The following is a 14,564-nucleotide window of genomic DNA, read 5'->3' on the forward strand; positions in this document are numbered from 1 at the left end:
AAGTATCTATCTATCTATCTATCTATCTATCTTTGTTTAAGATATTTTTGTTTGAGGATGTGACTTAACATATTCATCGTCCAAAATTTAAACACAGACTTTTGGATTATTCCTCCCTAAAACCTAAATGAAATAAACAGCACAACAATACCAGATTATAATAATCTGGTTGCATGATTTGCTTTATGTGAAAAGTGTTTGTACTTCCAAGGGGATTGGGACCAAGATAAGTTCTGTCTTTTTCCCGTCAGCCGTTCTGTTTTGTCATTTTTTTTTTCATCAAAGTTGCCGATTTGGGATTCATTGTAACCTTATATCTGATACAGTGGAAACGAATAAAAATGTCAATAGATCAATCGATGAATTCGAGGCCCGCTAGCTGGCTGTGGCCCAAGAGAAGGTTTTCTAAAAGGATCTTGATTCATTTTTGTATCATACAGCAGAAATTATGTATAGTTTCCCTGCAAATTACACTCTTTGAAGACAATGTTGTTTATGTACTTTATTTTTTGGCATTTTAATTGAATTATATATGTTTTTAAACTTCTTAGTTGAGTGAATGATAGAGAATTGTTTTTAACATTTTTATCCTCTCTTGCCCACTTTTGCTAAAATGGAAAATACGGGCTACCGATGGTGCATGACTATAGTGGCTTCCCTTGTTATTGTTAATTTTTTTTAAATTTCAATTTGTTTTTTATGCCTCTGGAAAATGAGAGATTATTGACATAGGGAAATATTAAGTTATTCATGTGATCATACGGGAACATATTAGTCAGGTTGTCGGTAGGTTCACTAGACCAGTGATTTTAAACCACTGTGCTGCGACACACTAGTGTGCTGTGAGAGATCGTCAGGTGTGCCGTGAAAAATTATCCAATGTCACTTTTTAAAATCTAAAATTTTATAAAACATTTATGAATCATTTTCTGCAAATATTATGTCATTGTCAAGTGTCTGTGCTGTAAAAACCGGGGGTGTTATAAATTATATTGTAATTAAACATACTGTTCAGTGACATTTTATAACATTTTTGGTGAGTGGAGTGCCGCAAAATGTTTCCAATGTAAAAAACATGCCCTGGTTCAAAAAAGGTTGAAAAACACTGCACTAGATCATATGCACATATGCATCATTTTCAAACATTTTAACATTTGATCAGTCTTGCCCTCCGCTTGTAGCTTAATTTATTATTTGCCCCTTTGACTCTGGCACCTCTGCACGAAAATATTACTCACTAAAATAATGTCAATTTTCTTTGTAAAAGAATGATATACACAAATTTTGATTTGATTTTTGATAATCTGTTAATGAAATCTGAGTTCAGAAGCGAAATTAACCTGTAATCCATGAGGCGTCCACTTTGTCACTCATTCTATCAGATGGTCAGTCTGGACAAAGGGGCAAGCAAGCACATTTGTCGTTGTTCAGTTTCTGTCGACCTGGTAATATAGCCTGTTTTTTTTTTCCATAAAGCTCCCCTAGATTAATGTGGAAATTTAATAAATTTGATAAATTTAAGGAATGTAAGTAAAAATATGAGAATGTTAAGAATATGGCAAGGACTACGTCTTGTACACAATGTCCCTCGGGTCAACCCCAAATACCTTAATCGCAACTACTGTGTAAATTAGTGCTTTATCCGAGAGTGGGAGATAGATTGCAAAACCAACCTTACGACACTTTCAGGAATCTCAAACGGACAATTTGATTCCATGGATTATGTTGACACTTATTTTGCTGTAGACTACTTTATGGATTTTTTATTAGGTAGGAATGGGTACATTGTATGTGCTCAGACGAGTCCGAATAGGACATTTTGATTAAGTTGGCATTTATAAAATTTACATTTATCAAGAAACTCGTTGGGTTTTTGTTGTTGGTTTAAGATCAGGTAATTTTATCATTGTAATCCTGTGCAGTCCTTTGAGACATTTTTGTGATTAAGGGCTATATAAATAAATTTGACTTGACTTGTGGTCAGGATAAAATGACATCACAAATAAATGATGTTATACTCCTTTTTTAAGACAAATAGACTATTGATTGGCCACCAACTACTGGAACAAACATTTCAGATCGAGAAAAATACTCCTGCCACAGGTCAAAAATCATGAGATTTTAAAGGAGCTTTAAATAATTTTGAACTTTGTTACACTTTGCCACTACGTCCTAGTTTAAAGTTATGATTGCAGCCTTCGCCAGCTCATTCATGATGCGCGTGCATTTCTTATATGTGCTCGGAAAAAATTATTTTTTCATCTTATCTTGACCATTTTCATGCTACACTGACAACTATAAATACATTTTAAAAATGTGTGGGGACGAGCATGATGTCATTTTCCAGCACTCCCCAAAATATCATTCTTTGAACCTAATGTGTTCTGCCCCAAACAGGTCCAATAAAAGTAAGTGAAAGAAGATTGGTACAGTGGAAAATAAAGGATAAGAGCTCTTTGAATTAATTCAATCATTGTTAACACTTACTTAAGAGAAAATATTTCACTTTATACTTTTTAACACCTCAAACGACGCACTCAACCTTTAGAGAACAATACATTTTCTGAAATTTTCATAAGAAAACGTATCAAACAAATTTTGTAATATTTTAACTTATCGCTCCAAATCATAAAACTGACACAGACATGATTGACAATACCTAAAAATAAGGCCAAGGATCATGCCAATATAGCTGGTACTCAGTGGTCTTCCAAAATGAAGAAAAGTACACAAGCGTTTTAAAAAATAAACACTCAGTGGTCTTCCAAAATGAAGAAAAGTACACAAGCGTTTTAAAAAAAAAAACAAAGTACAAACTTTATTATTCTGTCTTTACAAAGGCACAAGCCTGTATTATCCGCCACGTTTCTTACAAAACAGTTTGCCTATGACAACAAACAAAGGCAGAAGGAAAGAAAAATCCATTTACAAAGAAAAAAACAGCTTATGAGAGCGTATACAAATAAATGGGCTGTATAGAGTCAGGATCCAGTATTGTATGAATAAGTGCTGATAAAACATAACAAAAAGAGCCTATTGTCAACAATCGTTTTTAAAAAAATTATACATCAGATCATCATGATTGAAAACATTCCAAATGACATTTTTATTAAAGGACTGTGACGTCACAATGGAAAAACAGTTTTTATCTGTCCAGCAGGATAAAAGCGCCATCTGTACAGGGCGGTAATGAGGCGTTAGCATACCCAAGAAAAAGTTTGCTTCAATATCACCCAGGAATGGTGTGAGCGTAGTATCAATGTGGAATGTTTTTTTGAGTGGGCAACAAGAACATAGTGAAAAAAAAATTGCAGGGTGAAAACTTTGAAATATTTTACTGTCAACGCCAAGTGGCCTAGTGTTCACTTTTGGAATGTCAGCCATTGCGACAGATTCGAAAATTTGACAAGAACCGTTGCCACATGTAGACCATATGCAGTACAGTGAACATTTCTCTGTACTTAACAGGCCAAATCAAGACTTTTTAATTCAGGAGGGGCGTGACTCAGTGGTGGCACAGGTTTATCTGCCAACCCAAACATTTTAAGGATCAATCTTTGGCCGAAAACTTTGACGGAATGTCCATAAGCAAGACTCTAATTTGCTTTATTTGCTCCTTGTGGGACACGGCAGCGCTTTGCAACAGTGATAGTAGATCACAGCTGTATAAAGGAGTGAGTCAAAGGGTGAATGTCATTATAAAGTCTTGGACATTAATTTAAGGTCATCAAACATTGTTTCATTATGACACAAGATGGCAGTAAGCCCTCTAAAAGCATACTAGTGATTTTTTTTTGAACATTTTTACATTGAACATTCATTTTAACAGGGTTCATATGCCGTTTTCATGGCCAGATTTAAGTATTTTTTTGTGAATCATGGCAACAGTTTCAAGCATTTATAAGCACTTCGTCCAAAATTGCCAATCCATGAAAACACAATATTAAAGTTTAAACATTTTCAAGCATTTCAGGCACCCGTACGAACCCTGTTTTTAATTCATTCGGAATGCAAAAAAAAAAAAAAAAAAATACTCCAATTTGTTTTTTTAGCAGGCAGACTGATTGATTGGTGAAGGTTTATTTTGGTGAAGGTTTATTTTGTGTCTTTATGGTAATTATGATTGTTTCCCTCCCCATTTTTGCTCATGATGTAAATTCTTCCCTTAACGGCAAGAAAAATTGGTTTGATTTTGAAGGTTTGCTGCGTTCCCCCTAAATGTTTTTCTACCCATTGTTTCCTATTGCTGGGCCATATTAGTCTTTATTTCCAACAATTAGTGTGGACAGAATTCCAGGTCAAGCAGAAATAAATCCCCTAAATTTGCACTCACCTTTGTTTTTAATGCTTCCTACCTCTAGAGTAGATTCTAAAATTGGGAATCTTGTAAACATTAAACACTAACAGGTCCACTGTTATCTTTTTACGCATAGCTGTAGCTAGGTTATGAGATGTATCTTACATTTAGTGTTTGACTTAAAATAACTGGATTGTTGTATTTAGTGATACTTTCTGCAAGGAAACCCAATTTACACTGTTTACTTTTTGATTAACTTTTAAAAAGATGGATTCAAATAAGAAAGTTAAAAACGGTTAGCGGCAACCAACTGTTTTGGTGTCTGTGACCTTGACTAATGTGGAAGGGAAAAAAGAAATGAGCATCATAATCATAACAGTAAATTATCATGACGCTGTAGACTTTCGGACTGCTTCGTGACCCTAATGCGCGTATTAAGAGAATGCAAATATTTTGAAGGCCCTAAAAAGGAGAAAAGGGCTGTAACGTTAGGCTGTGTGAGTGGTGCAAATGTTGATATAGAAAAAAGGTATGTGGAATAGGCGAGTACTGGGAAGCCAGCCCAGTATAATTAACACGCAGACGTGAAGACAAATCATTAAGTGCACTCTCGCCTCCCAGTTACAATCACTTTGAGAAGCCTCCAAAAAGGTGATTAATATCTTCAGTAGGCCACCGTCTATTGAGCAGCCAACTGATGTAATGCGGCAATATTGGTGCTTTCAAAACTGAAATAAATTGGGATGATTCTTTAAGTTGTAGGTCAAACAAATATAAAAGGAAACGTCTTGTAAAACACTTAAACATTCTGACTGCAACTCATATGCTAATGGTTTTAAAGGCCCAGTGTGTAATTTTTGACCACTTGATGGCACTGTATTGTCTAATACCGGCAAAAACTATTGCCAAAGAGCCCAGCGTAGCAGCAAGATGCCAGACAAACATGACGGCGAATTCAAGGTGGGGGTTCCACTATGTAAAAGCAATACAAAATTCTTGACCTTCGATTTTTTTAATAAAAGTTAAAATTGGTATGATAGTTCATGTGTTTTTGCCTAGTAATTAGATCAATGTTTCTTTTTTTAAAGTTTTTTTGTACCACTAGGAGCCACAAAATATTACACACTGTCCCTTTAAGAATTGAGAGAGTGTAGCTTGAAGGCCTAACATCCAGTCAGAAAAGATATGATCAGTCAGTTAAGTCAGGTAGCTAGCTGCTCTATACGATAACGATACGATCAAATTGTGATGGACAAACTGCCCATGTAACTATAATGTACTGCAGGGTAGTATGTAGATAGAGAGTGCTGAAAATGTGTCTACCAGCCCTGTTGAAAGTTCGATTCCAGTAAATATAAGCGTGTATGTATGAGGACTTATGGCATCGCGCAGTCGTCCGGTTCATCACAGTCTGAGAGGACGCGGCCCGAGCTGACGATGACCGCTCTCCGCTGCTCCTCTTCGCAGCCGCCGCCTTTCCTTTGAGTGCCTTCGATATGCTGAATGGCCTGTAGTGAACCGGAAACAGAAAAACATGGGGGAAAAATGAGAAAAACAGTGAGGAGGGATCCCAAAGCACAATCTGGTGTCCAACTACAACTACCTAATAAATAGTGCTGACCTTCCTTCCTCACTTTTCAGGGTTCGTACACCTTTATCATTGCCAAATTCAAGCACTTTTATAGACTTTCAAAGCCAATTTCCCAAATACAATTAAAAGTAGAAAAAGGTATGAGTCCAGGGCCATATGTATCTGCAAATTGCAAATATATCTGTGGATCTGAACAAAACACATATTAGCTTAAAATGTGACTTTAAGGTTCTGCTGGTATTATACTACATCATGCATGGACTTCCCCCTATGTTCTGGTCCGGAGCCTTCGCTCTGAAAATGCTGGTCTACTAGTGATCCCAAGAGCCTAGAAGAGATCCGCATGTTCGAGAGCGTTCTCCATTCGGGCCCCGGTGTTGCGGAATGATCTGCCGCCTGAGATCTCCAACTTCATTGAAACGGTTTAAATCGAGGCTTAAAACACACTTCTATTCTTTAGCTTATGAATCACCTATATTTCCTGTTGACAATATCCGTGTATTATTTGTTATTGCCGCCTGGAAGGGGGATTACCTCATGTGCGACCCCTTCTTAAGGTTCCTTCATTTTCCTCATGCTGAGGTTTTTGAATTTTTCCTTGCCCTCATGTAGGTTTTAGATCAGGGGATGGTGTAATAATAGTCTGTGGTTTGCAATAATCTGTGGTCAGTATAGCCCTTTGAGACTCTTTGTGATTATGGGCTATACAAATAAACATGAGTTGATTTGATAAACAAGCAGACATCTAAACTAAAGAGCTGTACTGTTTTATTTTCCGAATACAAATTTACTTTTTATCGAGATGCTGCACACTGTGAGCGGGACTTACCTGGACGATGGTGTCCAGGTTCTGTCGGGACGTCGAGACGGTATTGATGACGGACGCCGGGCCCATGGTTACCACAGTAACATGATGGGATTGCAACGACTGGGGGACGGGTGCTGGGACGATGACAGTTGCGTGGTGTGTAGGTGCGGGAGGAGTGGTTGAGGGGGACGCCTGGCAAAGAATTAGAATGTCATTGTAACAGGTGAAATAAAATATCACAGATAATAAGGTTAATAGTATAAAAATAAACAAAATTTTAAGAACTGAATCATCCTGTTTTATTATAGCACATTCCTATCCAAGCATCTTGCAGCATTGTGGGGATTATTGCCTTAGGGTAGAAGCTGTTTTTAATCTATTAGTTCGAGACTTGATTGTCCTAATTCTTCTACCTGAAGGCAACAGTTCATGCCGTGTCCCTTTATGCAAATATTGATTCCATAAATAACAAAGATATAAACAGCAGTCTGTACGGAAAGATGAAAATAGTACTATCTCAAACTGTGCCTGCTATTGAAAAAAAAGTCACATTTATTGTGATGCATCTGTTGCCATGGATTCGGTGTTTATGTGTGTCTGCATACCTGTGGGCTGTGAGCAGGTGTAAGGTCCCTCTCCAGCTGGTTGTGTTGCTGCACACACACAAGGTTTTCCTGGCTCAGAGCCTTCATTTTCTCTGGATAAATCTCCGCGTCCAGTGAACGCATCTGGCACACAGACACAAACAGCAAACACGCACGCAAGGCAATCGTCAGATCAGTGGCTAAGGACCGGAATGAATTTTTAACTAGTAGAATGTGGGAATGTTAGCAATCTGAGGATATTTTGCCTGATGCTTCCAAATTCGGAGTTGATTTCAGGAAACTAAGTCCTGTTTTAGGTCTTCAGTTTGATTTGCATTCTGGATGGGGTTAGGGGTAATGGTTGTGTTTGGGCTATGTGCACGGAAGGTTAGCATATGGGGCTAGAAAATGCAACTTTTGATGAATATTATCAAAAAGTAAAAAAAGGAATTTCGAACACGATAAAAACAACACTGAAAACCATGCCCGTAACCGAATAGGAAGAAGCATATGCTTATTTAATACTACCCCTAGGCCTCCTTTAGAATTGCGTGTTACAGCTAAAGCTCCTGTATTTACATGTAACTGACACCTCATGGATATACATGTACATTGGTTTTGTGGATGCACAGTCTCTTGATCATCATCATCAGGACAAATTTACATTTGCTTGTTATCGTTCCAAGACTATTAAAGAAAACTTCAGGGACCTGACCTTGACGCCAATGATACGTAAAGAGGCAGTTTTGATAGATAACTTCTACTGATCTTCAATTCAGATGCAGAAATTGAGGACTTGATTTATGGGAGAAAAAGATGAAACATCAAGAGTATGTTGTAAATTTCCAATCAATTTTATATGAATGTGAACTTACATTTTGCTCCTGTTATGAATAATGTTGAGAAAGACATACTTATTTTCCCATAAAAAGGTGTCATTAATGTTTCCAAACGTCACTGTGGTGTTTTGTATTTAGAGATGATGCGTTTTGGAAAAGAGCAGCCCCACATTTCCCTCTGTGCCACAATGAAAAAAAAGAATAATCCGCATAGTACTTAAAGCCGCAGTTTATTAAATGTAGCGGGTTGCAGTCTGAATTTAATGTACAAAGATGTCTGTGTGTTTATACATATAAGAGTCACCTGGTCTTCCAGCATCATCCTGATGGAGCGTTCCTTCTCCAATTGTTGCCTCAGTTCAATCATCTCCCGCCGCAGGTCTTCCGTCTTCTCCTCCTCAAGGATGTCCGGCGAGCCGATGCCTTCGTCCTTCTCCTCCATGCGTCTCCTCTTCGGGGAAGAGCTGCTCAACTCCTGCCGACAAACATTGTATTCGTTCGTCTGAGTGGTCAACAAGTTTCGGAAATATTTTTTAAGTTTGAGAGAGAGGGGGATATCTTGGTGTGGGTAGCGTGGGGGCAGGTGGGAGTGTCATTGTGCAGCGATAGAAGGACATTAATGTGCATATAACCCGATGAAGATGGCCGCTACAGCTAATTGAGCGGCAGTAATTAATGTCAGTGAAAGTAAACAAGAGCCTTGCTGTACAGAGCATTATTTTTAAGCTGTCTAAATCTAATGGAAGAACCCTTCATTTGATTTCCAAACTTTAAAGGTATCCAAACTGTTGTTTAATATTGGTAAATGGTCTGCATTTATATAGCGTTTTTCAAGTAAATGATTAAAGCAAGAATATGTTATGTTGTGTTCTGTATCTTCCCTGTTTTATTAGGAAAGCCAACGCTAAGTATTGCCCATAGAAATGTGAATTTCCCTTCGGGGATGAACAAAGTATCTATCTATCTATCTATCTAGATTACACAGAGACAGTTACTCTGGTCTGTTATATTCAGAGTTCAAAATTCTGCTTTACCATGCCATAGAAAAGTAAACCTTTATGATGTCAGAGCTCCTTTTTTTTTGATACTTTATTTTGAGAGAAAGCCCGACCTCCTTAGTTTGTTTCATTCCACATATGATTGAATTATGTTTAATATTTTTACTAAACATCCAAACATTTTAATTTTTGAGTTGTTGAGGTGTTGCATTTGGGTTCAGATCAAGACTCCCAACATGCTAGAATGTATGAATTTGGTTTCTTATATGTGCCAAGAGCTGTCAGTTCACTTTGGTGTGCCTGGGCTATATTAATGTAGCAACCTGAAAATGTTTGGGTGGCAGCTTTAAATATTTCCGAATTGCAAAAATGCACACATTCTGCGGTAATCTTACCAAACAATATTGCAACATTCTTTTTGACAATAACTTTATCTAAATGAAAGTTAAATACAAATCAAATCATGAAGCCGAAAAAATGCCCAGAACTAAAACAAAAGCCTGCTGGTAAAAATCTAAAGCACTACCATAGATAGCACTATAACGTACTGCATCATTATAAACATGGGCAAAAAGATCAACGGCTACCTTCTGCAGAGCCTGGAGATCACCGCTGACATTTGCTACCTCAGAAGAGCTAAACACATCCTAAAAGACTCATTACACCCCAGCAACCGCTTTTTCGAACTCTTACCATCAAGCCGACGGTTCAGATCCCACAGGGCCCGGACGAACAGACTGAGGGATAGCTTCTTCCCCAAAGATATCAACACACTAAACTGCAGTTGTGAAACATGGTTTCAGAGTGCAACGTCCCGGTTCTAAGTGCAATATCCCGATTTTGTATAGTCCTTATTTTAGATATTCTTGACCCTGGTAATTAAACAGTTGCTGTAAAAGAGGTATTTATTTTTCGTACTGTTAAATGTTTCTACAATATATTGTTCACTTTGACTTTGTTTCCAAAAAATTGTGCAGTGGAAGGTATTTTAGTGGATATGTTGACTTTATTTCAGCATTAAGTACAATATCCCGGTTGTGTATAGTTTTATTTTAGATGTGAATACTCTATATTTGAGTATTTATTCGTCAGTTTATTGTGTATTTTGCCACCTGGGGTGCACACTTAATTTTGTCGTCTGATTCCTTTTGGAGCCAATACCTGTATGATCCGCTTGAGTTGGTTGTTCTGCTGCAGTAGTCTGGTCTTCTCCTGCTCTAACGTGAAAATGTACTCCGCCGTTTGTTGTAAGATGGCGGCCTAACAAGAGAACGTCAGAATTAAAGATGAGCAAAGAAAACAGGCAGACACTTTGGAGTCAACCTTGCTGAGTTTTTCCCCATCACTGTGCGGGATGAGAACTTTGAGTGACTGGAAGCCGGCATTGATGCTTTGCATCCGCCGTCGTTCGTTGCTGTTGGCGATCTCGCGTCGGATTCGCCGCTCCTGGTCTCGTGCGGTTTCTGGGGTCAGAGGAATGTTGGCCAGGCTGAGGAAAAAGTAAGTGAGTACAAGAAAACATTAGCAGAATGTAGCAAACTAAAATACCGTAAATTCCGGACTATAGAGCGCACCTGATTAAAAGCCGCACCCACCACTTTTTAGGTGATTTGCCACTTTTGTACTTACACAAGCCGCACCCATGTATAAGCCGCGTGCGCCCACATTTCGATGATGGTAACTTTTCTTTTGGTTTGAACAAATTTATTGACACTAATAACAGCAAACACACAATGTGAGATTTGAACAACCCTTCTCGACAATCTAGTACACAATGCTAGATCCACAGTTGGCATCATAAATGGAGAATGATACCCGTAATTAACATATGATGCAGACTTGTAAAGTCCGCGTCCCGTTGAAAGTAATCCAAGGAAACAAAATGTATATTTCCAAAGTTAAGGGTGGGGAAAATATATATCCACTATTGTCCGCTGCAACAACAGACAGATCTACCGGTAACTCAGCTTTACCCCAATTCCCATCAGCCCGCGTTTGCTCCGCCCCTTCTTTTTGATTCGTCCATAGAACACATAACAGAATTAATCTCTAAAATAAATACATTACAAAAATATACAGTTGCAAATCCATATTATACATGGTTACACATATTTACGAAGAAATACGGTACACCGAGAGAGTTTTCAAAGCTTTAATAATAATAATATAACTTTCATCCCAAACCGTGCCTTTGAAAGGTACCAACACGCTAGTAGGATCACGCTCGCAATGTATCAAACGTGCCTGTTAAAAAAGAAAAAGCATCCCGCAATTGTGAAATTCACGGAAGATAGTCCTCAACTTCCTCCTCATAAGTATAGCCATCAAGGGCGTCTTCCTCATTATCGGAACGTACTTTAATTTTACAGACAATGTATGCTTAAACTTAGAAGTTGCAGTCTCTCTTGGCGCACATATTCTACTGGTCTTAATCTTACCATTTATACTCCAGCGCTGCTGGTGGCCGTTAGAAAAATTCCATAAATTGGCCGCTTCACTGAATAAGCCGCAGGGCTGAACATTTGGGAAAAAAGTAGCGGCTTATAGTCCGGAATTTACGGTATGTTCGATACTCAAAATGCTGTGGATGAAAATCCCACCACTCAAATGGTTGCTTGGCATTCTCGTTTGGCTTATCACCCATATACATGGTGCGGAATTTTTCATTTAAACTGGACTTTCCCTCAAAAACAGAACAGGGACACTGACCACATCCTAATTATTTGTTCAAGACAAAAACTAAGCCAATACCCATTTCTTCTAGAACAATCTCAAATATCCGGAAATGTCTCGGCCTCATCAGTGCAAACACTTGCAACATTTGCATGCACACGCATTATGAGTAAGAATGGTTGACGGTGCATCGAACAGAAGCATCTAAATATTAGTGATGACAGCCAATTAAATCAAGAATTGGGTTCCTGTGTTTAAAGAAACACAAGTCCATAGGTACTATATACGCTCTAAAAGCGTTTGACTACATAAAAGACAAACGATGCGTATTAGCTGTATGCCTTGATTGTATTTTTTTTTATTTAAGAATACACGAAGGCTGAAGATTTACAGTATTGTTAAGAAACACAACAACAAAAACGTATAGAGTCAGCCCTCGCTGTATCGTGGTTCATCGCTGCTTCACGGCTTTTCATCAAGAATTGTGTTTTTAATTCGGATCAAATAAACAGCCCCTAAAAGATTAGGTTTTGGTAATACATAAATACATACATTATCCTATAATAAGCAACACTAAATTTACTGCAAGTGGGAAAATAACTTAAAGAGACCGGAAATAATTGTATTTTTTTGTAAACGAAATCAACTTGTTTACACAAATTATACATGTATTAGCTTGAGTAAATACGTTTTGTGTTGCTTTAAGGTATGTTATAACCTAATACAAGAATTCAAATCATTAATAAAGGGAGCAATTGGTTGATCTTGACAGGCATGACACGTTAGTGTAAGTTTGTTTTCCCCCAAAACCCTCAAAAAGGACTACATCTCCCCTAATGCCTAGCGCGGGCAAGAGTCAGCAATACCAGAACCCTCCGCCTCCTTCGACGAGCACGAAGAGGCTTGCGGACGTATACACAAACACACCCCCTTTATTATTAAACACCACTAATGCCATCTTTCGGTGCAAACGATGTGCAATTGCTGTTGCGTGCATGGCAAAAGGTGCACAGAGAAGAGGAATAACAATATGTAACTCTTTCTAGCTTCCCCCGCCCCCCTGTAGCATGCTACTGGCAGACTTTTCCGCCTCCCCCGCCATTACAACAATGCGGCAGGCAGCATGGCAGACGGAGAACACGACGCAGTGGAGGCGAAGTCAAACTGCTGCTTTTACAAAGAATTCCCTCGCCGGTGACGAACTCGAGATTGTAAAAAAGATATTGCTATCGCAAACCGTAAACGCAGACTTAATCTGCCCCCTCGTTGGTTACGGTTCTAGTACCCCCCCATCCACCATCTGTACAAGAAGCAGCATGGCCGCGCGTCCATATTCCAACTTAGCCAACAAACACAAGCAAACCACAGTAAAATAAAATCCACCCGCAACAGATACACGCATCATAGAACGCAGCCACTCATTTGACGTAGGCGTGAAGGTAATTTGGGGATAAAAAGAGCGAATGAGCAGCAGCGTAGTGTGCTGCTGGGCAACCACGTGGTTTAGGTTTGTTGGAGACTAATTTGTCCTATTTTCCACTCGAATATGACACCAAAACGCGTTCAAACATTCACGTGACAATTCATACGCGTTCTGGGGGTGGAGGGGGTCATTTCCACGCCGATCAGTTCTTACGAAAGGGTTCGTACACGCACAACAACAGAAGCATGTTGCCACATGCGCGCGCGCGCGTCCTCGACCCGTGCTTATAAATAGACGATAACAAAATAATACACACCTACACAATCCCCCGATGACTTCTTTCTCGGTTTTCCTGAAGTGTTGCAAAGAGGGCACCTTCTGAGCGGGCACCATGAAATACTCCATGCTCGCAGCTCTCCAGTTTTGATTCCCCTCAGTCCCCTTTCTTCCCCCCCACAAATGTTACTACAATTATTGATAATATTAATGACTATTTTGAGGGATTTTAAATCCGATCCTTGAGAGGGGGTGATAAATTGGTGGGAAACGCAGTTGTAATGTTACTCGACTTCCAGCTGATGGGGTTCCCTCGTTGTGTGTGGCTTTCGAGCTGGCTCTTCCTGAGCACCTCCCCTTTCTCCCTGTGCAAGAGTGTGTTTGTGATGCGTGCTTGCGCGTGCACATGATGCGCGCGTGCGTGCGCAGCTGATCGCTTTCAAGGCGGGAAACAGCTGGTCGCAGTCACGCTGCACTACCGAGAGAAAGAAAGAAGCCCCCTTCCGCTCAGATGAGGAACTGCATGTAAACAAAGAACTATTTGCGCCAGCGCATGGGAACAAGGTTGGGACGAAATCAAGTTTAAGCCCCCCCCCCCGCGGCGAGGTTTAAAGTTGAATCTTAAAGTGTTTAATTATGTCCAGGCAATTCATAATTGATTGCCAAATCATAGATTTCATTTAAAAACGATCCGACATCCAATTGAAGAAAATTACGATTAATTCACGAGACTGTGAAGAACGTTTTGTTACTTTCATTTGATAGAATAGAATACATTTGTCTTATTGCCATTGAGACTTTAAAGAGGAAAAAAAGAAAAAAGACTAACAGGATAGGCAAAATAATTTACAATATAAGGCACTTTTTTTAACGCGTGTGCGGCACAGTTCTTTGATCATTAGATCGAACCTTCCTGTGTGGAGTTTGCATGCTCTTCCTGTGCTTGCGTGGGTTTCCTCTGGGCACTCCGGTTTCCTCCCACATTCCAAAAACATGCATGTCAGGTTAATTGGCCAATCAAAATTGTCCCTAGGTGTGAATGAGCGAGTGAATTGTCTGTCTCTTTGTGCGCTGC

General features: G+C 39.1%; 1 protein-coding gene across 2 annotated transcripts; it reads right to left on the bottom strand.

Annotated features, from left to right (window-relative positions):
• Positions 1-2,796: 2,796 nt before the first annotated feature.
• tfap4 (transcription factor AP-4 (activating enhancer binding protein 4)) lies at positions 2,797-13,835 on the bottom strand. Of its 2 annotated transcripts, none has more exons than XM_088342391.1 (7): positions 13,530-13,835; positions 10,441-10,606; positions 10,279-10,377; positions 8,424-8,594; positions 7,302-7,424; positions 6,718-6,888; positions 2,797-5,805 (listed from the first exon to the last, which is right to left on the bottom strand). In XM_088342391.1, the coding sequence occupies exons 1-7, from the start codon at positions 13,616-13,618 to the stop codon at positions 5,674-5,676; spliced, it is 951 nt and encodes a 316-aa protein (XP_088198517.1). In that variant the 5' UTR covers positions 13,619-13,835; the 3' UTR covers positions 2,797-5,673. The 2 variants fall into 2 exon arrangements, with proteins under 2 accessions (XP_088198517.1, XP_088198524.1); XM_088342398.1 differs by lacking the exon at positions 13,530-13,835 and adding an exon at positions 13,088-13,227.
• Positions 13,836-14,564: the final 729 nt, after the last annotated feature.

Source organism: Urocampus carinirostris, chromosome 1 (assembly GCF_059441175.1).
Source record: "Urocampus carinirostris isolate Australia breed hairy pipefish chromosome 1, RoL_Ucar_1.0, whole genome shotgun sequence".
NCBI lineage: Eukaryota > Metazoa > Chordata > Actinopteri > Syngnathiformes > Syngnathidae > Urocampus > Urocampus carinirostris.

Excerpts from the sequence above, each read along its gene's own strand:
- tfap4 (XM_088342391.1), bottom strand. The coding sequence starts at position 13,618 with ATGGAGTATTTCATGGTGCCCGCTCAGAAGGTGCCCTCTTTGCAACAC. Across the intron at positions 10,607-13,529 it reads GTCATCGGGGGATTGTGTAG|CCTGGCCAACATTCCTCTGA; the intron begins GTGTGTATTATT and ends CTTTTTCCTCAG. Across the intron at positions 7,425-8,423 it reads GGATGATGCTGGAAGACCAG|ATGCGTTCACTGGACGCGGA; the intron begins GTGACTCTTATA and ends TCTGTGTGCCAG.